This window comes from Panonychus citri, unplaced genomic scaffold (genome assembly GCF_014898815.1).
Source record: "Panonychus citri isolate SS breed McGregor unplaced genomic scaffold, ASM1489881v1 Contig00094, whole genome shotgun sequence".
Taxonomy (NCBI): domain Eukaryota; kingdom Metazoa; phylum Arthropoda; class Arachnida; order Trombidiformes; family Tetranychidae; genus Panonychus; species Panonychus citri.
This window is the reverse complement of record NW_026515499.1, coordinates 156,823-184,696: the sequence shown is the minus strand read 5'-3', so window position 1 is coordinate 184,696 and position 27,874 is coordinate 156,823. Positions and strand designations below refer to the sequence as shown.

The 27,874-nt window shown below is 30.1% G+C and overlaps 1 protein-coding gene across 1 annotated transcript in view; it reads left to right on the top strand.

Moving 5' to 3' along the window:
* Positions 1–27,382, top strand: part of LOC128387822 (SCY1-like protein 2) — a 46,397-nt gene extending 19,015 nt beyond the window's left edge. Inside the window, exons 8-15 of the mRNA XM_053347095.1 lie at positions 11,244–11,366; positions 22,838–22,951; positions 23,301–23,433; positions 23,964–24,082; positions 24,317–24,420; positions 25,366–25,747; positions 26,801–26,947; positions 27,015–27,382. Coding sequence (XP_053203070.1) covers positions 11,244–11,366; positions 22,838–22,951; positions 23,301–23,433; positions 23,964–24,082; positions 24,317–24,420; positions 25,366–25,747; positions 26,801–26,947; positions 27,015–27,035 — 1,143 coding nt within the window. The 3' untranslated portion in view covers positions 27,036–27,382. The remainder of the gene's footprint in view (positions 1–11,243; positions 11,367–22,837; positions 22,952–23,300; positions 23,434–23,963; positions 24,083–24,316; positions 24,421–25,365; positions 25,748–26,800; positions 26,948–27,014) is intronic.
* Positions 27,383–27,874: the final 492 nt, after the last annotated feature.

Sequence of the window (27,874 nt, the reverse complement as noted above, 5' to 3'; positions counted from 1 at the left end):
AAACCCAGGAAACAATAACAAATATTAACTTGTATTGACTTTGAATGTCATGATACTAGTAAATTATATTGTTGTTTATTATAAGAACAATTAATTTCTATCCCTCCCTGTCATCCATTTATCGTTCTGTCTGATTTTTGATGATGATTAAGATAAACAACTACAATTACACTGATTTCTATGATGATGATCACATGAACATTAGAGCAAGATGATAAATCCAGGGTGAGAGAGGGAGAGCACATGGAGGAATGAAAATCCATGCAGATGCAAAACTGTAATGCACTTGAAAGGATAAGCAAGAAGGTGGAAAGATACGGAAGATGAAGGAATAGAGATGGAGATAAACTTTCACTTTTTCCTGAGCTAAGAACATTTTGTTCATCTGTTTCTCTTTTCTATGTCATTTTTCATCATCAACTTTTGATCCACTGGAAAAAAAGAAAAAAAGAAAAGAAATGAGGTAAAGAAAATAATGTTACTTTCAGAATTTTAATCTTTACCATGTTTAATATTTACCTATGCAAATAGTTCAAGGGTTTTCATCATCTTTAACCCTGTCCAATAAAAATTTCATGGATAAAATCTGTCGGAATAAAGTTCTAACTCACTTACAGTGTGAAGGAAAGATTGAAATTGTTGCTGTCAAACTAATTCCATGGGAGTTAAACATTTTAACGATCCATAGCTAATCATTCAATCAAAATGCTGCTCAGTCATCAATCTACCATGATCTTGGTAGTGGAAAGTGGGAAAAGATTCATCGAGATCAGATCAGAGAGTGAGGTTGATTTAGAGGTGGAAAACGAATTGAACTTGATCGAAGCAAATTTAGCTGATCAACTTGATATTGATTTTCAGTTTTAATTACTTAACAACTTGATATGAAAAAAAAACTTTTAGGGTCAGATTATTTTCTTTTCTAACGTCATGCTAACTTTACTGCTAAAGAGTGTATCACTTAATAAGTTACAGAATGGGAGCTGGTAATGCAGCTTAATCTTACTAGAAATTGAAATTAAAGTTGGTAAATATGAAATTAATTGAAGATTAGATAATGAAGATGGACAGAAGTACCTAGATGACCATAATTTCATATGATTGTCAATCTTATCTTCATTTTCGGGCTAGATTAAGTTTCATTACCAGCTCCCATTCCGTAACCTATTAAGTGATACACCCTTTAGATAAGCAAGAGTAAAATAAAACAATTATAAATACTGAGTTAAAATCTGCGGAATTCGTGAACACTAATATTTTATTTAATTATTTTAAAGGGTATTGACGTTAACAATGGTGAATTATCTCAACTTTGCATTGTGATAAGAACTAGAAATTGTAAGCAATTGAATTAAATCTTATTCTCCTTATCAAAATGCAAGGTAAGATACACGTAATAGATACATGTAATTTACCATTTTTAACTGCAACACCCTTTACTTAGAATAGCAATTCACAAGCCAGACGACACAAGAACTGACTCCTGGAATCACTCTTTATGAGTTTTGCTATGAAAATTGATAAGATAATTGGTCAAGATTAACTTGAGGCTTTACACTAAGAATATTATCAAGGTTTAACATAGATGAAGAGTACTTTATCATATGAAAATCTCGAAGAAGTCGACAGTAGTTCATCAATCAAGAACCAGCTAGCCATCATGTTCATCAGATTCAAATATGTCTGTGAAATCAAGTTCCATATCATGTTCAACTTACGCATCATCCACCAGAAGATTGAGACCACCACAGTAAGTCGCAACATTCAGTCAGGAACAGAGGAGTAATCTTCGTCAAGATTCCCTTACTCTTGAACCATTTGTAACTCCACGGACATTGGAAGAGACTCAAGTTACAATTAGGCAATTACTCGCAGCTGAGGCAAGCACAGATAATCTACGGATAAGAATAATGAATAAGGTTGAGATATGTTATAATACAATAATGTTACAATAAGGAAATATCCTGTTATGTTGAATTAAACATTAGATAGGCGTTTTCTGCATCGTAATTTGTATCTTTTTTACCATTTACAATTGGTTAAATCTGAACATGAATTTTGATCTAATCCTGACAATATGTAACTTTTAAAACCTAGATATTGTTTTCCGGCTTTTCCCCTATCGATCGATGTAATGCATAACATTGTAACGCTAATAATAATCCCGCAAATCAATTTTCTAATTAAATTCATTGACCCTCAAAAAGTCATTGCCCTATAAGAGGCCTCAATACTTTAACACAGAAGCGTAAAAAGAAATAAAAAAGAAAGAGAAACAAGTTTTGGATGTAATGTTGTTGACCTTGGGCTTTACCTTTAAAATAAAGAGCAAAAAGAAACAGGTTGTTTCGTAATTATAAGTGTGCCAGAGTGTGTATAGAAAGAAAGAGAAAAAGAAAGAGAAAATGAAAAAAAGTATGCTGTACTGTGTATTTCAACTACTACCTCAGCGCAATTCGGGAGGAAACAGATTAGATTACGCATGTGAAAGGCAACGCACGATATGGTCACTCTAAATGCTGTAGTTAAATAATTAGCCATCAGACTGTGACCTGGCTATGGTCACAGTCTGGTATCGATAATTATGATGTGGTATTTGTTGGGGCTGCTGGAGTTGCTGAGGCGGTTGTGGTTGTTGATACTGTTGCAGTTGCTGAGGCTGTTGTGGTTTTTGAGACTGTTGTGCTAGTTGTGATTGACGAGGCGATAGATTTGACCTCTGCTTATTTTTTTGTATAGATCTCATTCTTTGTTGAGACGAGGGACGTTGAGGAGGCCCTAAAACGATCCCTAAGAGACATATATAGAGAAAAAGAGAGGGAGAATAATATAATAATAGTAGAGGCATTCCATACTACTCTGGCACAGGAAGGGGGTGGGGAATACTACTTCCGCTTTCTTCCGGTCTCTCTGCCTTCTAAAACCCAACCCCAAATGCACTCATGCATGACCAAAATTTAACAAAATTGTGATCCGTCAACCGTGAAAATTACGCAATCGCTTAACCTTGAAAACCTTAAGCTAAAGATAAATAATGAAAAGTATTAAAGGGCAGGAAGTTCTTACATGCTGTATAGTTTCAATTCATATTCAGAATGGATAACAAGGAAGAAATTTTGTTTAGTTATTCAGCTAACTCACGTGGTGAAGTGAATCACTTTCTTCTAATTAAGAAAAAGAAAGATGGTTCATTTGTTTACCGAATGTCTATCAGTTCATGGACACCATCATGTGCAACTGGTGATATAGCTGATGGACCAAACTTCAGTGTCGAGTGTTAATTAAAGAAATTCAAAAAGGTTCTCTTAGCTTTGGATGATCCGATGGGATATCATTACATCAAAGATAAGCTTTTCAAGTCGTATATGATTGCTATTTTGGAGAGTAAAGACTTCTCGGAAAAATTTGAAGAAGCTTTAACCAAACATGATCAAAAATAAATAAGTTAAGAATGTGTGGGTATGAAATGAGGGTATGCAAAAGTGTAAACAAGTACAAATGATCAAATTTCAAAGAAAACATTATTATAAATGAGCAAAGTACAGAAGTATATTAAATGTGGAATTTGGACCTCAACATAATTGATGGAGAAAAAAAATGACGATAGACAAGAACTAAAGTCACGTTAATCAATTCAAATAACTGTTAAAGGATCAGCGCTATAGTCATACAGAAGATCATAGAGAAAGATATCTACAATTCATACTGTTGTTATAAATACATAGAAATTTCATCCAGTCTCAGTACAGATAAAAACTTTCATGGTTTTAACTTTTAACAAGAGCAGACTGAAAGTCAAATAAACATAAACTACAAACTAAAACTTTGTATAAATACAAAAGTATGAAATCTAACAGGGGAAATTCAATGAAAATCAAAATACACTTACTTTTTTGACTTTCGGTAGATTAAGATGGAATGTAGATGATAAAATTGCGTGAATGATTTTGTGTTGACAATGGATAACGTAATGGATTTGGTCTTTTTATCGTTGTAACGACTTCAAACTAAACTTAAGAAACTTTTAACTGAAACTTCAAAGTAAAACTTTGTAAAGAAACTTTAACAAACTTTAACAAACTTTAACAAAATATAACAAAACGAATAAGGATTTTTAATCAAAGACTTTGTGTGAAAACTCTGAGAAACTTTGAAAATATAACTTTGATTTAAAACTTCAAAAGATAACTTTGATTTAAAACTTCAAAAGATAACTTTGTAAAGAAACACTGAATGATAACTTTATTGTTCACTCGTTCAAAAGTGAAGCTAAGATTGAATACATAAAACAATCTGTTTCAGTGTTGAGATTTATTAAACACTTTTTTGAATTTAATTTTGGTGGTAAAGAATGTGAAGAACATCCATCTTTATGCGGCCAGAGAAGTTTATCAATCGTTCGCCTGGTACTATAGTTTTGTCCCATTTCAACATTGAAGTGACCAAACCATCCTCTTCGTACCACATTTCAAGTTCACTAGGCCATTCGTTCATCATTTCGCTAACTTGAACTTGTAAAAAAGGAGGCTCATTAGGAGTTCGAATTGCTATGTTAGAAAAACTAGGATCCATTAGTTAAGATAGTCTAGTGATACGTTCAGTATTATTCGATGAAGCAGATGAAGGTTGGGGTTGATTGATAGCCGAGGTTGAAGGTTGAGGATCGTTGGTTGATGAAGACGACTGTTGATCAGCAGGAGCTTGAGGTTTATTAATATTCAACTCATCAAGTGAAGGCATAATAATATATATTGAGGTTGATTGAGACACTATTTGTAAAAGAAAAGATGGAAAAGAAGAAAGGATAAAAGTGAAAAAATAATTGAAATTTAATAAATAAATCTAAGCCTATTCATTAACATGGAGAAAATGTTAAACCCTTTTACTCACTTAAGAATTGATGAAATAAAAAACGCGTGCAAAACGCGTTTCAAGGTCATTTGATGGTCATTCTATGATTTTCCACACTTATTCATCCTGGGTTAAGATTTTGAAGTTAGTTGTAACTGTCAATCAGAAGATATTGCAGTTTAATTAAAAAGGTACTGAGATTCTTTAATTGACAAAACTTATCATAACAGTTGACCCTACAGACATAAGAGCCTGAAATTTTGATACTAGTGTTTTCACACATACTGTTACATGGTAATGCCTTCAAATGACCTTGAAACGCGTTATTTTACGTGTGACCTGAATGACCTTGATCTTTTATTACGACAATTGAGTATCGCTCAAACAAACAAACACTCTGAAGGTGATCATGATCAGTGTATCATGATCACCTTCGTTCTATTGTAATACATTGTATTATTTGGATCAGTCCCACTTCCCTCTTCCCTCAGTCAACATTAAACCTTAAAGTTTATATTCACAACATTATTGTATTTAATTGTTTATAATAATTGTGAATAGTTTATGAGTATTGTTAATATTGTTTAACAATTAAGGTGATAAACCCGAAACATTCGTTTCATACTTTTACAAAAGAGCATAATCTTAAAGATCATTAAGATGTTGAGTATTTCTCTCAACGCATTAACTAACATTGTGTAGGTAAGAATGAGGTTAATGATCATAAAAGATCATTAGCGAACATTGAAGTAATTTCCAATTGTTAAATTACCCTGAACAACGCTGAGAAAGAGTGGGGAAAAAATAAGTTTAATGGTGTGTTGAGGAGAGAAGGAAAAGAAATAAACTTGAAAGTTCATTTAAAAAATAGTAATTAATGTTGGAGAAAAAAGGGGGAAAGAAATTTGAAAAGAAAGAGACAGAGTAGAAAAAGAAAGGGTAAAAGAGGGGAAGAGACAAAGGCAAAATGTGCCAGAGTAGTATGCTTTGCCCCTACTTATAATGATTATAATATATATATACGCACTCATAGAGAGAGAGAATAAAACAAACCGAGAGAGAGAGAAACACAAAGTGAGAGACAAACAAAATAAACTTACCAATGGTGTAGAAAAAACAAATGGTAATTTAAATATAAACATGATTTAATTTGAGTTTATAATCAATATAAAACAATAATGATTTCTTTACCAGTTTGAAGTTACAAAATAATGAGAAAAAACGTAAACAAAAAAATGTTTCATGAATCCTGAGGATTTGAATCCAGGATTCATGAAACATTTTGGCGTTTTTTTTAATTGTAATAAAATATTAAAAAGTTAAGTTAGTAAAAGTTCTGGCTGAGCCAGAAGCGGAGGCCTATATACTACTGCTGTTGGTCACTCGCGGTCATTAAAAGGTAAACATTAATAAGTAGTCTATATTCCTGTGGTATTAATAATACCACAGGAATTGATATCAATTCAATATCCAAAAATTTACATTTGATTAATGTTTATCAATATCATTGACTCAATGTTTATTATGACAAGCATTATGATTATTAGTTAATTGTAGTAGTGTTAAACTGTTAATCCGTTAAGTGGTCAGTTTCTTAGTGTAGTAAATGTTTGAAAAGTTTATCTCAGCTAATGATTAACTGTCAACATTATCATTAATTTGCATTAATTGTGTTTAATTTAATGATGATAATGACTGAGCTTTCAAACCACTAGAATATATTTACAACCCTTAAGGCAGTATTACTGTTAATCAATTGCAATTTATTATTTGAGTTATCTCGTTGAATTAAGTTTGATTATAAAAGCAAAAAGCAGATTCTCAACAATTATTATTAACTATTCTATGCTATCATCACCATGAGATTGTTCATCAATTATAACAATAGCTTAAGTCATCGTGTCTTAAACTGTTATGATAAACTCGTGGCGTATCATCATTATTATCAGTTCTGTCAATTGATTTATTGCAAATTCTTCAGCTGAAAAATTTAGAAAAATTTGAAAAGTTTCAATGAAAACATTCATGATGACAGATCATCAAAATTTGATTAAAGATGTCAGATTCATGAGTGGGAAAAAATGATGAATATCTACACAAAACAATAATAATATTCATCATTACTATTATCATGATGTAGCTTTTTTAATTGTATTTCTGCCAACATCATGGTGGTGAGTATTTGATGATTCCTGAACTGATATTGAAATCATTAGTTAGTCACTAAAAGTGTAATAAATGGGGAAAGAAAAGTTGAGATTATCAAATTTAATCAGCCCTTACATGAAGTTAAGTATGAAAAAAGATCTGAACTTTTGTGATTCAGAATGAGGTGAAAAAAAATGATTCGTAATCACCCATTCAGTTTGTATATTAATATTTTTTTTCTTGTTTCCATTCCGAAGGGTAACAATAGTTTACCCTGAAATTATCATGATATGAAAGTTGTTGAATTATTATTATTTCAAATTCTGTTATGTTTATTATTCATTTTATTACAATAGTCATAATGCTAATGATAACATGCACACTTATCATCATGAGTCTCAACATATTCATCATGAACTGATAACGAGCAGGGATAGAGTGATAAAAAAGATCATGGAGATAGTTGTGATGATAATATTTACTCTGGTGATGATAAACAAATGATGACAATGTTATAAGAATAATTTGTTTTTTCTCTCTCTCTCTTCTTCTGAGTATCAGAATATTTAGAGAAGAAAAAAAATATTCCCATGAATTCTGTCATCACATGAATTCTTGATGACATATTCAGCGTACTCATGTAGACCCAATATTGTCATCAACATGATTGAATATTAACATTGATAATTCATTTTCTTTCGATTTTATTCAGTAGAAAAGTTGATATAATGTTCTTGTTTGTAGATTATTTTTTCTCTTTTATTATATTCATTTCTTTATACCTCACCACAGATTCATTGATTCATCATCCCCTCCCATGGTGAATTCTAATGAAGTTGAACTCAAATATGAAATCGATGGAAAAATTCAGTTAATTATCTAACATTTACGCAACAATTGTATTCTGGTTTTGAAAACATTTTCACAGAGAAACTAAATATTCATGGTTATCCACTGAACTCATTATCACCTTGATAACACAGTTGGAAAACTATTCATTCCCCCTGAAGCTGGATCCTGGTTTTCACCTTTATCTTCCCACCCTTGATATTGTGTTAGCATTATATTATCTTGGCGAAAGACAAGCTAATGCGATAACCATGATAATAATGATGATCATCCTGAAAAGGTAGGAGAAAGATAGAGTTTATGAAAAAATTCAATTCAATGTTTATCAGATTATTTTATGATCGTTTTTAAATGAGGCTTAACAGTTAGAGAGAAAGAGAGAAGGAGAAAAAAAAGTTCTGATAAAAAACTTTTTCACCGAAAAAAATGTAACAATATTACAACATAATCTCAGAAATTTTCGGATAACTTTATGAACTTTTTTTCCTCTATCGACCAATTTGCTTGATAAATGATCTCTGTTATCAGACTGAATCACTTACTTAGCTTTTTTCCTTTTCTTTTCCATCGATTTCTAATCGATTCACCCTGAAAACTTGATGGTACAAATTAATGTTTCACCTTACGCCAGGGTGGTTTTTATTTTCATGGTTCATGATGATCATCATCATCACCATCATCATGATAATGATTACTTTTGATGGAACCTTTTTCCTTTAACTCAAGCTTAACCTGCCATGAAAATGCTAATTGTCCCATGGTAGAAAGTTCTGAACATTCATTCTCAATATAATTCAATTGTTATCTCTTCAAGTTAAATGTTCAACTCACAAGTTAACCATTTTAATGTCAATACTTATGATGGTTTAATCTTATTGATGCTTGTACATATTAGTTATACAAAAACCATCTCTTGACCATAGTGTTCATATACTGGGCACCAAAATTCAGGGCCAAGTCTTTTGGTCAACGGAAATGAACAGATATTCTGGCTGTACATTTTTTGACCATCAAAACTTGTGATGACAGTTTTTTAACTTTCAAATTGAATTCTAGTTGAATCTCTATTTTCAGTGTGTACCTTGAGTCTTTTTTTCCTGTTTTGCTAGCTAATTCTGAACTTCATGAAGTATATGCTCATGAACTTTTAATGCCAATGTATTACCATCATTTCAATCAAATGATTTTCACCGTATGTTTAGGATTCATGGGTAAGTCAACAGGGAGAGTAGATTAATTCTAATAATAAAGGAATTGAGTTTATCTTCATTTGCTTCAATTCTGGTTAATATGAAAGGGAAATGTTACTTTTTTTCATGATTTCAGATTATAACCAAAGTTCATTGTCTTTGTGTGAAAGGCTAAAACATTTTATCCAATGAACTTTTATATCTCACCATGATTATCATAGTGATAGTATTTGTAATCCTTGGGATGAGATTGATACTGAAAAAGATTCCAATAAATGGCCAATAAATTAGCAGAGGAAATTGATTTTTTTCTTCTTTTTCTGTTAATTATTTTTCATCATTCATGTGATCACCATGTTGATACAGAATAAGTTTCAAATGAATTTACCTCAATATGTAATAACTTCTCATCGTGTTACTATTTCTGTCATTTCTTGGTGATATTAATATCACAACCAGATTTACCTATTTTTTTCAAGGTAACTCAGAAATCAGGTAAATCCTAATACAGGGCTATTCAGCTATTTTCGCCGATGTTTTTTGCGATTTTCTCAGCAACTAAGAGTCAAAGAGACTCGAGACTTGAGTGATATGAGTTTGAGCAATACTCAATTGTCATATTAAAAGATCAAGGTCATTCAGGTCACGTGCAAAATAACACGTTTCAAGGTCATTTGAAGGCATTACCATAAAAAAGTATGTGTGAAAACACCAATATCAAATTTTCAGGCTCTTATGTCTTTAGGGTCAACTGTTATGATAAGTTTTATTAATTAAAGAATCTCAGTACGTTTTTAATTAAACTGCAATATCTTCTGATTGACAGTTACAACTAACTTCAAAATCTTAACCCAAGATGAATAAGTGTGGCAAATCATAGAATGACCATCAAATGACCTTGAAACGTGTTATTTTACACGTGACCTGAATGACCTTGATCTTTTAATATGACAATTGAGTATTGCTCAAACTCATATCACTCAAGTCTCGAGTCTCTTTGACTCTTAGTTGCTGAGAAAATCGCGAAAAACATCGGCGAAAATAGCTGAATAGCCCTGTAGATTGAAGATGGATAGATACAAACACCGAGGTTGAATTCACCCTGAGCCAGAATCACATGATTGAGGCTAAAATTTGTTATACTACCAAAGTAGATTGAAGAATTGGAAAGAATTGAGAAAAAGTTTTCATCATCTATTTGAATGGATAAATAAGCCAACAGAATTTTATTATTATTCTTTTTTTCTCAGTCAGATTCAAATTCTGATTCCTGGTGTATTTTTATCTCTCATTTTCTTTCTCTCTCTCTTTATCTACCTGTCTTTCGACATTGAGAGGGGAGAATTCAAACAAAAATTCTGAAGGGCTTATGGAATCTCTGGAAATGTTCAATTTCGATTCAATTCAAGTAGAAATGATTGATTTCAATCTTACCTCATCATCTTCATCGTATTGGTAGAAAAAAATAACATCATGAGAAAATGAAATCATGAATTCCAAAAGTAAATCATGATTCTGATTCATCTCGCTTATCATGAATTGAAATTTTCTGAATAACCTGTTGAGAAGGTAAACTTATCACAAAAATAGTAACTTTAATCATTTGGAAATGTAAATTGTCCTTAAGGTTATCAAATGATTATGATCATCATTGATTATCATCCAGGTTGACAGTTAACTGATTACGACCTTAATCATTATCCTAAATCATTAATATTATCACATTCTTATCAATTTAAACCAAAGTGAATGCAAATACACACATATAAATGTATGAGTATATAAATAAATCTATTCATCGTTGAACTTAATTCAAATTGAAAATTTCACATCAACATTTTGATCATCACCATGATTAAGATATTATCAAGAATAAGAATAAAATTTGGCAAAAATTCAAATTCAACATGAAAATGTGATTTACTTGATTAACGTTTTTCCGTTGGTTGGAAATTTTTTCAAATCAAATTAATTGATTCACCTGAAAATCTTGTAAATACAATAAACTAACGTTTCATTTAATCAACAGTGATTAACTTTTCTAATCTAATCTGTTAATGTGATTACAAAGTTGTCTCGTTTTTATTTTCATCACAATTTAATCTTGGTCTAATTCAATATTTCTGTTATATTTTTTTTCATCACCTTTCCTAATACTTATCCATTTACTTACCAACTGACCACTGGTCACTTTCTGTTTCACAGGCAACTGTTACATTATTAGAAAATATAAATATTCTGATTCGGAAAAGTGGTCAACATGAAATTAAAAATGAAATATTACCCATGCTATTCAATTCCCTGGACTCTACTCAACCTCAAGTTCAGGTAAGTTGAGTTTACAAACTTTTTTCTTCTTTTAACGAGAAGAAAATTTTCCAACTCACTTTGAAACCTTTTTTCATCCATGGAAATCCACTCATCTAAACATTTAATCCAATCTTTGTGTTCATAGTAAATGAATTAAAGATTAACACTGTTTTTTGTATCATGGATTAACCGAAAGAGTAAAAGACTTAATCAATTCTATTGATGATTTTGGTTGAGTAAATTGTGAATTTTAATCTCTTTCCCTCTCTCTCATCAAGATTTAAAATTAATTTCTCACTAGATTAATAATTATCAAGCTACTTGAAAAGATTATCTCAAAATAATTGATGAATCGGTAAGAAGTGTTGGGATTATAAAGCTCCAGATCATCATGTTCAGCTACTTGAATGAATTCTGAACTTATTTAGTAACCAAATAATATGAATTAATAATAAGAAATGCTAATAGATTTTGATAACAGTTAATTCACTGGTCATCATTCATCATGAGATATAATTTGTGTCCAAATATCATGAGCTTCTGGTTCATTTGTTTGCATTTATTTTTATTTTTCGCAAATCTATCATGATAAAAGTTCATTAATCATGGAATTTTTTGGTGAAAAAATGACCTAAGAATCCAAAATTAATCAAAAAGACTGACCATAAACTCTGATCTATTTCTGGAATTACATAGAATCTAAATCATTCATGGTAATCAAATTTATCACTACCTTTCACTTTCTCTTATTTAAATAAATTCCAGTTAATTGGTTGGTTAAATTGTTGATGCATATTAATTCATGTATCAACCCATTGATATTTAAAGCCAATTACCTTGATACACTTACCTTGTACCTGAATTTGAATCTAAAATTACATTGAATCATGATGAGACTGAGTAGTTTTCCTGAACTTTTTGCTTGTCTTCCTCTCAGGTAGATACAGTCACTACTATTTCGGAGTCAAAAGTGAGAATTGAACATTTTATCGTAGTGATGACGATGTTATTTTTATCCTAATCACTTTTTCCCTCCTTTTGGTGACCATTTTCATGAGTCTGAGTATGACAGAATTGATCTTATTATTGTCAATAAAGGTCATCCAAATGGTCAAGATGATGATGATAATCTGATAACTATTACTTATCCAACTCTACTGAACTTTTCTAGTTGTTTTGACTTTTAATTGCAATCAAATGATCATCATCATCGTTTCGATTTAATATTATTTAGATTAAGTTGATATTCAGGTAACCAATTAGTCCTTACTTTAGATACATTAAGTTAATTGCAATAAATTAAATGTCAATTCTAAACCTTATCTTACTTAAATCTCTTGAATCCACCTTGATAGTCAAAGGTTTACACCTTTGATTGATTCACTTACTTAATTCAATCAGAATCAACCGATTAAGTTGAGGAACAGTTTCAATTCAACTGAATCAATTTCACCACACTAATCACTAATCTCAAATCAATCAAATTGTGATTTTTTGCTGCATAATTGATTTGTGATAATTCATATAAATCACAATGAAAACACCAAAGCATTGGAATAGGATGAAAATTGAACAAATTGATGAATACAATAAGCATACAATTAGATGACTTCCATTTTTTGGCTAAGTAACATTTCACTTATCATCATCATCTTAATATTCATCTTCTTGAAGTCTCTCTTGAAATGCTGATGAATCCTCATGATAACCATTGAATTCATGGTCTAAATGATATTATATCAATTCAATGTATTAGTTGTGAAACTAAGATGATGATGCAAGAGTATTTATTAGGTGAAAATGTGTCTAAATGTGTGACATGAGAAGGGGGGAAAGTTTCTTGAATCTCACTCTTTCTTTACTTTCTTTTTTATCTCCATCATCCTCATCCTCATCCTCATCTTCATTTCACTTCTGACTTTTACTGCTTTTGTCTTCAATTCTCAAGTGACTTTACCATTTTCAAAGTTACTTTTACCTTTTCACCTTCATTTTCCTGCTAACGGTTTATCAGTCTTCATTTAATATCATAATAATCACGATGATAATAATAATATATATTTGCTACCTTTCCATTTTCATCTTACTCATCATCATCTTTGAGGGAAGATGAGAGAGAAAATCATTCACATTCATGTTCAATAAAGTTTAGATATACAACCACCATTCCAACCCACAGTAAAACCTATTCATCATGATAACTGAATGTGATCTTCAAGAATCATTCATTCCCTTACCTCATTTGATTCTGTTACATTTTCCTTGGTTACCCAATGAATGAATGGTCAACCATAAATGAATGATCACTGAAAGAGTAAGAAAATATTTAGATACCCATTGGTCATGATTACATTTAAACATTCATTTTACTCATCATCATCATCATCTTGAGGTATGACAAAACTTATTGATGAAAAAAAAGCTTCATCTTTCACTCATTCATTAGATTCATCATGAAACATCATCATGAACATTCAGAATTCCCTTTCACCTTTCAACTTCTAATCAATAGTAAACAATCATTTCGCTTCATTAACTTTCAATCAAACCTTTTTCATCAAACTCTTTCCCCTCTATTATTGCTCATCATCTTCATCTCTCTCTCTCTCTTTCTCTCTCTTTCTCTCTCTCTTCTTTCATTTGTAAAGTATCTTCTCAGTTGACCTCATCTCTATTTTGACTCTTCCCTTCTCGACTCATGTTAACTATTCAACTTCCGGGTCTCTTTAACCCTCTTCCCACTTTCCTTGAGTATCCAGATCCTTTTCTTTCTCTGTCTCTGTCTATCTAACTCATCCTTTTATCGTCACTCTCACCAATCCCTTAATCCTACTTCCTAAACATCATTCATTTAATCAAACAAATTCAATCCAATATCATTTACCGTTATAATACAATAGCTTTAGTCAATCGTGAAACCGAGAAAATTTTCAATCCTTGATTTTACTTCTTAATCAGTAATAATATATATTAGGTAAATACTTTATCTAATCAAGCAATTTACTAATCAATATCTAACATTTTCTGGTACCAATTAAAGTAAAATTTAATCTCTAACCAAATAACAATAAAACCTTCAACCAAATCGAAATTAATTAGACAGGAAAACTTTCTGATGATCATTGAATAATCATTAAGTCAATGAAGTCCAATCAACAGCATCTTAATCCTACTCATAAGTATTGAATCGTCATCATGGAGATAATGGCGATGATATTGTTTGAGCGAGATGATTAAAGAAAAGCTTCTACCTTTGAGTGAATTTCAGACTGACCATTTGGATTTTATTCCAAGTGGACAATTGAAATGGTTGAATTTTACTTTTTGTTTACGACCAAAAAAAATATTCAAACCAATGATAAACTCAATTTACTCTTTTACCGATCAATTGATTCCAATTTCCATCATAATTTTCCTGCTCACAGATAATCATGATCGAGTTTATATCTTTTTCTATTTCATTCCTTATTCATAAAGATTTTCATGATTAAATCAATTCACCAACATGTTTACAGTTTTCAACTCAATTCAATATCATTATTTTTTCACCAACACCCAAGTTAACCCACTTTCAACATTGTTAACCATCAAAATCCCACTTTTACCTAACGAAAGCATAACTTATATAACATTCAGATAGCAAGTCATAAAAATAAATTCTAATAACATCAATAAAGAAACTTTTGGAAGGAAAGAAAGAAAAAAAGAAAGAAAGAAAGAAAGAAAGAAAGAGAGAGAGAGAAAGTTCTGAATACGAATTGTGAGCTTCATGAAGTTTAGAAATCATTAGAGAAACTGATCTCATCTCTTTATTATTTTCTCTTTTCTTTCCTCCCCTCAGGTTGTTCATCTACTCAGAATGAGTAAGGGGAAAAAGTTCCAGGTAAAAGTAAATATTGTTACCTTTTTACAGCCAATTTGTCATTCTTGATGCTTGAAATATTTTACCACTGAACTTTTGTAGATATAAATCATGTAATCATCATGAATTTACGAACAGCAAGAAGAGGTAACAAAAAGGATAAACTTTTAGTTGAATTTATCCTACCAATTTTGGATGAGTCGAAAAAACTTTCAAGCTTGAATAAAATTCAGTGATCATTGGAATATGTTGACCATAAGTTTTGAGCAATTTTTCATACTTTACAGATCCCTGGCCAGTTCTGAAGAGGGGTTAATATCATTCTTATCTTTATCATGTTTCTCAATGTTCACAATTGAAGTTCTGATCGATGATGAGAGAGAAGGTTTTTTTCCTCTTCTTCATCTTCCTGTGAATTTGACAATAACTTTACTCGAAGGGATAATGTTAGATAAGATGTAGAGCTGAAAATGATGTAAAAAAAGATGAGGATGAAAAAAAGAGAGAAAGAAGAAGAAAAAATTCTTCAGTGTAAATATTCAACGAATATACGATTCCCATGATAGATAACGATAAATCTGTCAAGAATTTCTTGTGAGCTATTTGAGACTTACCTTGAATTTCATATCACAATTTTCACTCTCCCTCTTTATTACCTTGACAATGTACTAATACGAACAGTGAATACCCTCTTACCATTCTCGATTTATTTATACATATTCGATATATTCACTTTGGATGAAATATATTCTCAAAAAAAAGCAAGTTCTAAACACGAAAATTACTTTTTTCTTTTCTCTCGGCTATTCCTTTAAATGGCTAATGTGTTTCTATCACTTTTATTTCCATTGGAAAATATCTCTGAATAATCTGATATTCAGAATCTTGAGTATTCCCATTTTTGTCCAAATACTTTTCCATACTCATGAACATCATATTGATCACTATGATCATTTCTTTTGTTTGTTACTTTTTTCTCACCTACTTAAGTATTCAACAATTTCTCATGTTAAAAGTCACCCTGAAAATCATTGAATAAGAATTCTGATCTGTTGTGAGAAGAAAAAAGAGACCTCAGAGTGGTAGAGAAAATAGAAAGTTCTAAAAAGAAAACTTATTCGATTTTTCGATTTTCTTTTTCATCTTCACTCTTCGCATCCTTAAATGGGAATCTAAATCAGTAGAAATTATTTTCACCTCAATTTAATTTGATTACATGATGAGTATGATGATTGTCACTATAACCTTCACCAATTGATTGGATGTTCAGTTGTGAATGAAATTAAATTTCATCAATAAATTACAAGAAAATTATAATTACATTTAATTTAGTTGTTACTTTGAATCTCAATTGAATAAATTTCCATTGAATGAAAAATTTACATCATGTACAACTATTCACATAATAATAATATTTCATTTTCTTTTATTTATCTCTTCCCCTGATTCAATGGAAAATCAGAATTAATATTATATTGAAATGTTATTTCTTTGCCTCCGGATGGATTCACTCTGTTAACAGTAAATATTTAATATCCAAGTTAAAGTTTGATCAAAGGATTCAACTTTTTTGCATGATGATTTCTGGAATTGAAATGTTATCTCTTTTTATTCTAACTGTTATTGTTAACTTTTCTTTTTTTACTGTTAAATCAATTGAATTGTGATTCAGATCTTTTCCGAATAACTTTAAGCTTGGATAATTTAATGATAACAGTTTAATTTACATTCATATTGCGTTCATGATGTTTATCAGTTCTGGAAATGATTACAATGTGAATACAAGAGATTATTGTAATAATCATGTTGGTTTGGGTTGACTTGTTATTGTATCAATAGAACGGTGAGTTAATACTTAATTGCAAGAGGATGTTGATAAGGATTGTGTATCGAAAAGTTTGATTGTTAATGATGAAAGAAAATGCATTTGAAGCGATTAAAATATTAAACATATCTGATTGGGAAAACATCTGTAACTGTTTTACCAATTAAAGATTTAACTTTATAATTGGCCACATTGGTGGTAAATCAATTTCAATAACATTCAATGTGGACAAGTTGCAAAAATTCATTCAACATTAGATGAAACAGTGAGTAGAGAGGCCTCATTGTCTTAACGGGCAGCTTTCCAATTTTTCCAACGAGTTTTTATGAATAAGTCATTTGTCTTTAAGTTGTATAACAGGTACTAAAACAGTTTTAGTACCTGGCCAAATCACCTTATCCTTTTCTTTAATTATATAGTGATTGAACTGAATATGCCTGCGTTTGATTGTTTATAACTTTTTAATTTAATGAATTTCTACATAATTTTGGTCTAAAAAGAGAAAAGGTAAGAGCAAAGTTCAATTTAGTGAATTACGATGAATTATGATAAACTTCGTTTTTGTTAAAAGTAGTATTTGCACCTCCGCTTCTGGCTCACTCAGGAGCGGAAGTGGGGGGAAAAATTTTCATGTTTTTTGTTTGAAAAATCGATTTTTTTAGATGAAAATCAAAAATCCCGCCGTGACCATCTGTGGATGAGCAACGTTATCAGCCAAGATTTTTTTGCTACGTAATGTTTGTTTACGTTTTTTTCTTCTAGTTAAACTTTATTTGTTTTACATTCTACTTGTTTAGACTTATAAATTTAACTTTATAAGTTAAAGAACGAAGCAGATAACCCAAGGAACTGCAACAAGATGATTCAATCGTTCGAAGAAATTGTCACAAGGCTAAACTTATTCAATAGTTATTATTGGAGTTAAATGTTTTACTGATAACTTGAAGTATCTTTCTCTTTCTTTTTATATGTTTTTTTTTCATTCAAGCTGAATAAACTTATCGTCTTTTTATCATCCATCATGAACATATATTGAAACTACCAATTTTCTATTTGTTTCTCATGTTTACTGAACGTGGCTAACCCTGTGGCTTTCTTCTCATTAAATGAAAAATAATAAATTTGTTAATCAAATAATCCACCTTTTTTACCCTCTCCACCTGGATCATCACAATTAAATCAAAAGGAAAAGGAAATGAAAAAAATAAGTATTTAATAAACTACACAAGTTGAATAAATAATGCATTTAAGTCGTACCTGCTTTTAAGGGGTACACTTACATACTACTATTAAAATTTAATGGAAATTGAATTACATGGAAAAAGCTCGATTATCCAAAGAATTAACTTTTGAGGTGAAAATGCAAATTTTCACGTTATAGCACAGGACTTCGACGAATCGATTAAAAACATCTAAAAAATAATAATCGAGAAGGTTATCAATCGAGTCGGTGACATTTAACGAAATAAACTGAAGATAAACGGATTTAAATGCCCAATGAATTCAACAAACCGAATGAGTTGAACACCACAAGAAATTCCCCTCTCTTAGTCTTCTAACCTTTTTATTAATTAATTACTCCAATATAATCCGTAGATTAGGAAGTTCCGGATCTCTCCTTTTCCTACTCTTCATATCTATCCTCCCTTCTTTGTCTCTCACTTATCCTTCTATTGATCTTTCTTTTTAATCGTAATTAACCTTTAAGGGGTTGAACTTGAGAAACTGTAGTATAAAAAGAAAAAATTTAATAAACAATCAGATTCAGAAGGCAAGTCATCAGTCATTTTTTTCGAAAATCATAATTAAGATCAGCCGTTGGATATCATATGTTAATTTATTGATGACTATATCAATAATTATTTCCTCAGGTGTTTTGATACCTAGAGAATGCAACATTATTGGAAGTTTGATAGTCAAAGTTTTGTGTGCACAAGTGGGAAGAAGTACCTTAAATCTGGACCGGATGAAGGTTCATTATCCACTTTTGATAAGTTTACCAGACTTGTTGCAATTTTTTGCTTATCTTCACCCATTTAATGTGAAATTTTTGCTTCATTTTGAAAAATGCGTAGTATTTTCGAAGCATCTAAGGCTTCACCATCTCATGATTTTTAATGCAAGAATTGGTTTCAATTACATATTTTTGTGGATAGTTCTAGATTGAAACAAAAAATCTAATTTAACTTGTTCAAATGCATTTTGAATTAATTTTTAGATATTTGAGTGATCGCTCAATGAGTTAAGCTTTTTCAAGAGATAATCATTGCATCGGTCGAAGGTTACAATCAGTTCTTTCAAATTTCTCACGGCTATTCTCGAAGGAAAATTGAGCTGGATTAACCATTTTCTCACGAATTGATTTGCCGGCGGGTGATATTCTCGCATTCTTTCAAACAAACCTCTGTGGTGTCAACGTTATAGCGGACTCGTAAATCCAACATGTCCCGTTTTTCATTGATGAATTTTTCATCCTTAACAAAGATGGTGAGAATAGAGCTCATGCTCATCACTGATTGTCTCAATTTGATTATGAACAGATGAATCTGTAAAAATGAAAAGATCACTTACTACTTAGAAACTTTCAAGACAGTTTTATAAATATTATTTTATGATAGCGAATATCCTATTTTTTATTTCTTTCCAGTTTAGAAATTTGTTTTTATCCATTTTATTACAGGGTGTAGGAAAAAGAATCTATTCCCAATGTGACCATTTAGCAGTAAATTGTTATCCGTGATGAATTTCTGTAGACTATAATCTAGAATCAATTCGTAGTGTTGATGTTTGAGTGTAAAAATAGTAAAATGAACAAATAATATTCAAATTTATTGTTCATTTTTTTCTTACTTTTCACCATAACTCCCAGTTGGTGATTCATAATAAATATACATGTTATCATGGTTGAAACAGTTTTCCAGATACATTGTTATCCATTTACATGGTGACATAAATTTGAATGTTTTTCTTCACTACAATTAATTGAACTTGTCCAATGTTCCCAATGAAAGATAAAGTTTTACATACTTGAAAATTCAAACTGAATCAACATCTTAATTCAACTATTACATTTTATTGGATTATTTTTATGTAACATCATCAACCTTATTTACAGATTATCTTGAGATGATTTATTCAGTTTCATTTCACATTGACAATTGTATCAATTGTAGGGCAAAGGTTATGTTCATGAGATGTTTGTGTGTATAATATTATACATGTATATGGAAATGAATAAAAGTCGTATATTAGTTCAGGTAAGAGTCGAATAGCTTAAAGATTAAAAGAATGTTAAGAATTACCTTTATCATTATAATCTAATCACAATCAAGTATTTGGACAAGTATTCAGGTCATTTTGATAATATTGATGATCATTCGTGATAATATTAATATATTAGTGATATTATGAGATATGAGTTGTAATGAGTCTCGATTGAAATTGAATGGACTAAGAATCTTATCTTTGTCATGTTTATAGACTGTTGAAAGTCATGGTGGTATTGGTAATACATTTAGATTGATGTTATCCAGGGAATCAGAATCATCTGAGTAGGATGAGGAAAATATCAGCAACGATTCTTATCATGAAGACGATAAATATATTATCTTATCTCCCTTCGTGAGTTAATTCCTCAATGATAATACAGGTAATCAGATGGATGGATAATCTCGATAAGGTGAATAGAAAAGAAGAAGGAAAAAATTCATTACAACTTTACCTTTCTTCTTTTTATTCTCAATGTCACAATTCCAAGGTGAAAAGACTTAGAGAAACAAGATGATCATGGAATCATGGATTTTAATATATTGAATTTAAATTCTTGAAACATGAAGATTGTTCAACTTTTTATATGGAAACTTAATTTATTAAATTCTAGTGAGAGAGAGAAAAAAAGTTCTGACAGAATATTATCTTTTACTCTTCGTTATTCAGTTTATCTCTTTCTGAACTCACTGTTGTCATGGTTTTCTCAAAAGCAACATGATAACTTTCTTACTAATGATTACATGTAATTCCTTCATCAGGTATTCAAAATCAGCTCAGAATAAGATGTTTTGTCTTTTCTGCTATTGTTACCAAAGAAACATAAATGATTCAAACTGATTCCACTTAAATAAATGAACTTTTCATAATAAAAAAACAGTATTTCATATAATCTTAGAATTATTTTCATGATAATTCAATTTCACCCTCAATGCCGGAGATATGAAATACTTTACTCAAGGTAAAAGGAAAACATATTCAATAATCATCAACTCACAAATCTATCATATTTCATCCTCATGATACTGACCAAATCAATCTACTCATTAGATAAACAATTTCTCTCCCTCGTCATGATCTTCATGCTCATCATGCTTATTCTCAGGTTTCATATAACCATGATTTAGAGGGTGAAAAGTCAATAGCTGAGAATTCATCTTATTCTGAGATTCTTTTTCCTACTCTTTTATCCTTGAAAGAACAAATAAAATTTCAAAATTCTTTTTTTAGTATTTATTTATTCATATATTAACCATATTCTCTCATTAAGTTGATTATTAAGTTCATCTATCATCATTAAGTTAATTTCCATGATAATTAATTGTTGATGGAAAACTTTTTCATCCTTAAATAATAATTTCCTCATATTAATATTTAATCACTTCCTCAAATCAAATATTTTGCACAAAATTTTTGGTAAATTCAGTGAAAATATATAATTACAGTCTCATTCTCATTCTCATGATAATATTGATCATGATGGTGAAAAAGTGTAATTTTCAATCAATTAAAAGAAAAGAACTCGAGAATTGAAAGTGAAAATAATTAAATCACTTGTTTTCCCTTTCGCTCTAATTAAGAATAAAATAAAACCGAGGATACAAAAGTTAAGAAATTAATCAAATTTAATTATGATGAATAATCTTCTCAGTTCTTGGATGAATCTAATGAAGTATTATCATTACTTCATTGATTTAATTGGTTCCATTTGTATGAATCGAGATGATAAAGATTGAAGTTATCGAAGATGAATTTGGACATTGAGAAAGTTTCGAAAAGTGATCTGAAGGTATTCCAGGTCATTTGATATCTTTTATTTGTCGACATTTGATTAATTGACCTGACATTCAATTCCCAAAGATAATTTGATTATCAATGGTTATAATTTTGACTAATGACCTGTGACCTCTTTCCAAGTAATCATTTACCATTTTAATCATCACAATTCAATTGTTAGTCTATCATTATTATCATCAAACATTGTAATCAGTTGAGTTAATTGTTGGGATTACAAATTCTTGTGTCACTTGATTATGATTATATTTAGATGACCTTAGGGTATTATAATTACTGTTGACATAACCAATGAATGTTGATGGAAATCGTTATTAATCATAATTGATGATGGTGATAATGTTATTATCTAATACAATTAATGATGCAATTCTTGACCACTGATAACAATTAACTTTGATTATGGGTTAAATGTTTGGTTAATGATTTCAACTATTAACTTTTTCCTCTTGATAATTATAATAATCATAATAATCACTTTCATCATCACCAATGATGTTAATTGTCACTTTGATTAACTACTACTTCTGCTAGTAGTAGTAGTTGATTACATTAAATTGTTTACTCAAAATGCAAAGTGATTAAACTTAATTTTACAACAGCAATCGTCTAGATTGTTTAATTAACAAACAACAAATCATTTGATGGTTAATTGTGTTGATAATCAGTGGATATTCATGGTAATAGGGTTTAAATTCAACTATTAAAATTTTAATTCTTGTTAATTGTTCCAACTTTCAGATAGCTGCTCTTAGTGCAATATCAGAGGTAATTGAACACTTGGAGGAAGCAACAATTAAGCAAATTGTTATACCAAAAGCAAGACAAATACTGGAAGTTAATGATTCAATTCAGGTAAAATTAACTTAATTCTGACTAATGTTAACCTAACCCATGTTTTAATGATAATATTGATATAAAGTTGATCATAAAATCAAACATATCAACAATCAAAATATTGATGATATAATGATAACGATAAACAATTGACTTTGCCCTGAGGGTGACAAAACAAAAATTTGGTCAACAATCAGCTTAAGATCAACAATGAGCATATATCATCATCATCATCATCATTGTGATTGTTGATCAGAAAATTTTTTCTCATTTAAACTTTTCAATCAACTTTTTTTTTCTTTGGTTGTGTTTACCTTTGTGATATTATATCTAATTGTTATTATTAACTTTTCTATTTACCCTGTAGGTTCAAACTAATATACTAAATTGTGTTGCCAAGGTGATTGATAATTTAGAGAAAAATGAAATTCTTGATGATGTGTTACCTTTATTACTGGAAGCAAAATTAACTGAAGTTTCCGTTCTGACGCCTGTTCTTGGTGAGTTTTAATGAGAGTTTCCAAATTTCATGAGAACAGCAAAAAAAGAGGCAAAAAAGTTCATGAAAAAGTTCATCAATGTTCATTGTTCATCTTTACAATTATTAAATCAAAATCGATTTTAATTAAAAGTTAAATCATCAAAGGAGAAGGAGAAAAATCATTCTAATCAATTCTAATAATAATAGAAGACAAAATCTTTAATCAATTAAAGTTCTAACTGAATAAATTGCTTCATTTCGATACGTATATTATACTTTTTCAGTTCAATTCGATATCATGACAATACATTAGTGGGTGAACATGAACATCACCTGAACCTGAATTTATCTGAACTTTTTTTCTCTCCTCTTTTAGAATCGAAAATAAAATAAATGAAACTTTTTCTTTTCTCATTTTTTTTTTCTCTCCACTTTGCTTTTGGATATTCTCAATGTTCACACTAAATTCCTTCTTTGGATAATCATGATGGATTATCGAACTCGAAATGATTATTATTATTATCCTGGTCATCATCATTATATCAACAGCAATTTATCGTCACATGTTAAGTGACAAAAGATTTGGACTCAATGTTAATCTTTTAGCAACCAAAGTGATGCCCACACTGATTCCGATTATTGTTTCACCAAATATAACAGTTGAAGAGGTAAACATTTCCAACTAAAATTGATTATCTTATTGATTTTTAATCATCAAATTATGGAAACTGATAATCATGTTAATCTCCTGATTGTTTTCAGGAGTAAAATCTGAAATTATTGTTTGTTTATCGATTATCAATGTGACTCTCTTATTACATTGTATTAATGATGGAACTTTTTTTGTCTTTTCTTATCTGATCATCAACTAAATCTAATTGAAACTTCATGATAATGTTCAGTTTAACACTCTTGCTGATTTACTCCAGGAAATGTTGGATCACATTAATCGAAATCAAAGAAATAAGCTCAAATTGGAACGTATGAGCACGTTTTCAACAGAAAAGTAAGAGAAAAGAAAAGTTCTAAAAGTTCATTCGACATTTAATTTTCGTGAAAAAAGACGAAGAAAAAATTCGACCCTGAAATTGATTCGATCGAATTTACTTTCCAATCTATTGACAATGTATCTATTAATAATTAGGGGATAGAGTTAATTTGCTTTTCTTTCCTATTCTTGGAGAGAAAACTTTCAATCTATTCTATGGTGATCTTTCATAAATAATCAGAAATTCTGTGTGAAAAAAGTGATTTGTATACAATTTCATTCCGTCTTCTCAGGTAATCTGATTCTCTAATCATATTACTAACAATATAATATATTCATATGAGTGAGAACTATGAAGAGAGTCTGTTTAGCTCTCCCTTCCCCTGAATAGAATGATAACTTGAACTTAATTTCTGAATACATGATGAAACTTTATCTCATTTTCCATGGTGGATTTTTTTTCCTTCTTCCTGATAACTTATCAGAATCAATTCCCTCCGGAAAGAAGAGAGAAGAAGAAGATGAAATAATCATAATAATATCGATAAAATTGATTAACTAAGCAGTTTCCATGTAATCTGATGAAAAGATACAAAAAGATTTCAGAATCAGATTAAGATTCATGGGGAAACTCACGCACAGGGAAAACTAAAAAAAGTAACAATATTGTCTCAGTATTCATGAAGAAATTGTAATCCCCCCTGTCTATTAAATGCCACAAGTAAACATAAAAATATTAATAGTTCAAAGTTTAAAATTTGATAACAATTAGTCTAATAATTAAGACCATAAGTGTGTGGGTGAGAGAGAGAGAAAGTAATTAGTGTCACTAATAAAATGAAAGTTTCATCAATGAACAGATTTGGTAATTTATGTTGAAGATTTTGCTTTTGATCATGAAAGTTGAACTTTCCATGAACTGAATTGCTAATTACTGATTCTAATTTGATGTTTTCCTTTTAGATATCCCTTGCAACATAACCTTGACCAACCCACTGGTTATCCTCATCGACCTCCGTGCTTAAAACTGGCCACTAGACGTCAATCAATCTCAGTTGACGATGTCCTGAAAACTACGACCACAGCGATCAATTCAAATGCATCTTCACCTGATCTTAATTTACTTCGAGTACAAACTAACCTTCCTTATCGACGGCATTCTGATAATGCTATTGAACCACCAAGAATTTTAATCGGCTCAGCATCTCCCGCCTATGGTTCTGGAACTCTTTCCATGACCTCATCAATGGCTAATCTTCCTAGACGTCGACACTCATCCGTTAATCCAAATGAAGTTAAAGGTTTAACTTACAATTTTTTCAATCCACCAAGACCAGTTCATAAGGTAAATTAATGTTAATCCATTTTATCATTAAATGTTGATGATAATATTATAATATTACATATCAACTTATTTTATATTCATGAGAGTTATCATGTTGATGACAAGTTTGCATGACAATTTGCTCATCCCCATCAAGTTTGTGACTTAACAATGATGAAATGTTCATTTAACAATATTTTTCCATGAGTAATTAATAAATTCATGGTTATCATCATGATGATTATCTAGGATTAGATTAATATGATTAGTTAGATTTACTCAGAGTTTTCAAAGTTTTCCCCCGATAAAGATATTTTCATGGTGAGAAAACAAAAGGAAATAATTTTCATTCAATTCTCTGTGGTGTCTATGAGTTGATTTGATTTAATCCGGATGGTTATAAATAATTAACTTAATTGTGGAAATATATTTACTCAGAATCACTGAGCACAAACACCCACACATACACATATATATATATTATTACAATGAACAACCATGATAATAGATGATTACAATTAGGTTGACAATTAACTTTTACGCTCTGTTAATTGTTTGTTGTTAAATTGATTAAAATTGTTTGATATGATTCAGTTTCTTGTTTTGTATTAAATATTCTTGATGACATATTCTGTAAATATAGATATTTATATAATCACTGAGTCAGAACTTTTGACAATAATGATAATATTGTGAAAAGATTTTCAAGTTTTTTCCATGGGTTAAAAGGTCAATGGTCAACAAGGGCTTGACCATTGACCAATGTAATAGAAAATTTTCTCGAGCAGAGAAAAAGTTTCCTCAGAAGCTAAGAAATTGTTTCATTTATATATATAAATAATTTCCCCTGATTGTAGTTGATTGATTTACTTTCTCATGGTAAAGTAAAAAAGGTAAAAGTATCAATCATAAATAAACTATAAACTTGTGATAAAACAGGTTGTACAGAACGTTGTCATGGTAACCACCAGAAAGATTCCCTAGCATTTTCTCTGAATGGTATCGCCATCTCTTGATGTATCTTTTAAACTCTTTTTTTATCTATTAATTTATCGAATTTGTTTCCTTCCTTAGACTGGATCTAATTCTGCATTTAAATTGGACTTTCCGATTCCAGGTCGAACCTCACCAGGTCGAGGTCGCCGCTATTCCGTTGCCACAATAATCAATCAATCTCAAAGCTCATCTTCCACTTTACTTAATCAACTAGGAACCGGAATGGTGAGTCTAATTAGACTGGTTCTTAATTACCGAATCTAATTCTAATTTCATCTTACAATTTCAATAGCAACAACTTTTTGGTCGTTAAACTTGAAAAGGAAGCAAATTGTTTCCATTGATTGGGAATCGATTGAAACTTTGAACAAGAAAAGACGAGAAAAACTTTCAACTTTAATGCAACAATAACAACAATTGATAATTAATTAATCATAAAAACAATTAATCAATTTGCAATTACCCAGAAATCTAATTAACTGTAAATCCACTTCCCACTCTTATCATCATCATCACCATCATCATTACAAGTTGATTGTATTCCTGTTATCATTATTAATCCAACAACCTAAATCTCATCACCATTAAATCACTCGATTCCCTGTATCTTATTGTTACTCATTACTAATTAAAAATAAATAAACAATTTAATTTGACTGATTAAACTAAATCAACGCTCTTTTATTCAATTACTATCATCATTATTAACTTGATTAAAGATTTAATCTCAACAATAATCTATTAATTTATTAATACATGTAAATTAAAGTATTCAGAGATATCAGAATTGATTGATAATGATAAATTGTGTATGTATAACTTAACTGTTAATGAGATTTTAAGCAAAATGATTAAGAAATTATTTCCAAGTTGAATTTGAATTTGACACAATCTCATGTCAAAAGTTGTGAAAAGTGTCAGAATTTTGGTTTATTGTGAATCATCATGAAAAGATAATATCGGCTGATCGATAACAAGCAAACATCTCAAGAATGGTAGGTTCTAGAATAAAGTTTCAAACATCACTAAAAGTGCCATCGATCAAATATGAATGAATCTTTTTTTTCAAAATTTTCGAAGTTCAAATGCGACTATGGTTTGTATTTAAAGATCAAAATCGCGATTTTCCCTATGAGAAATTCTTAATGGGAA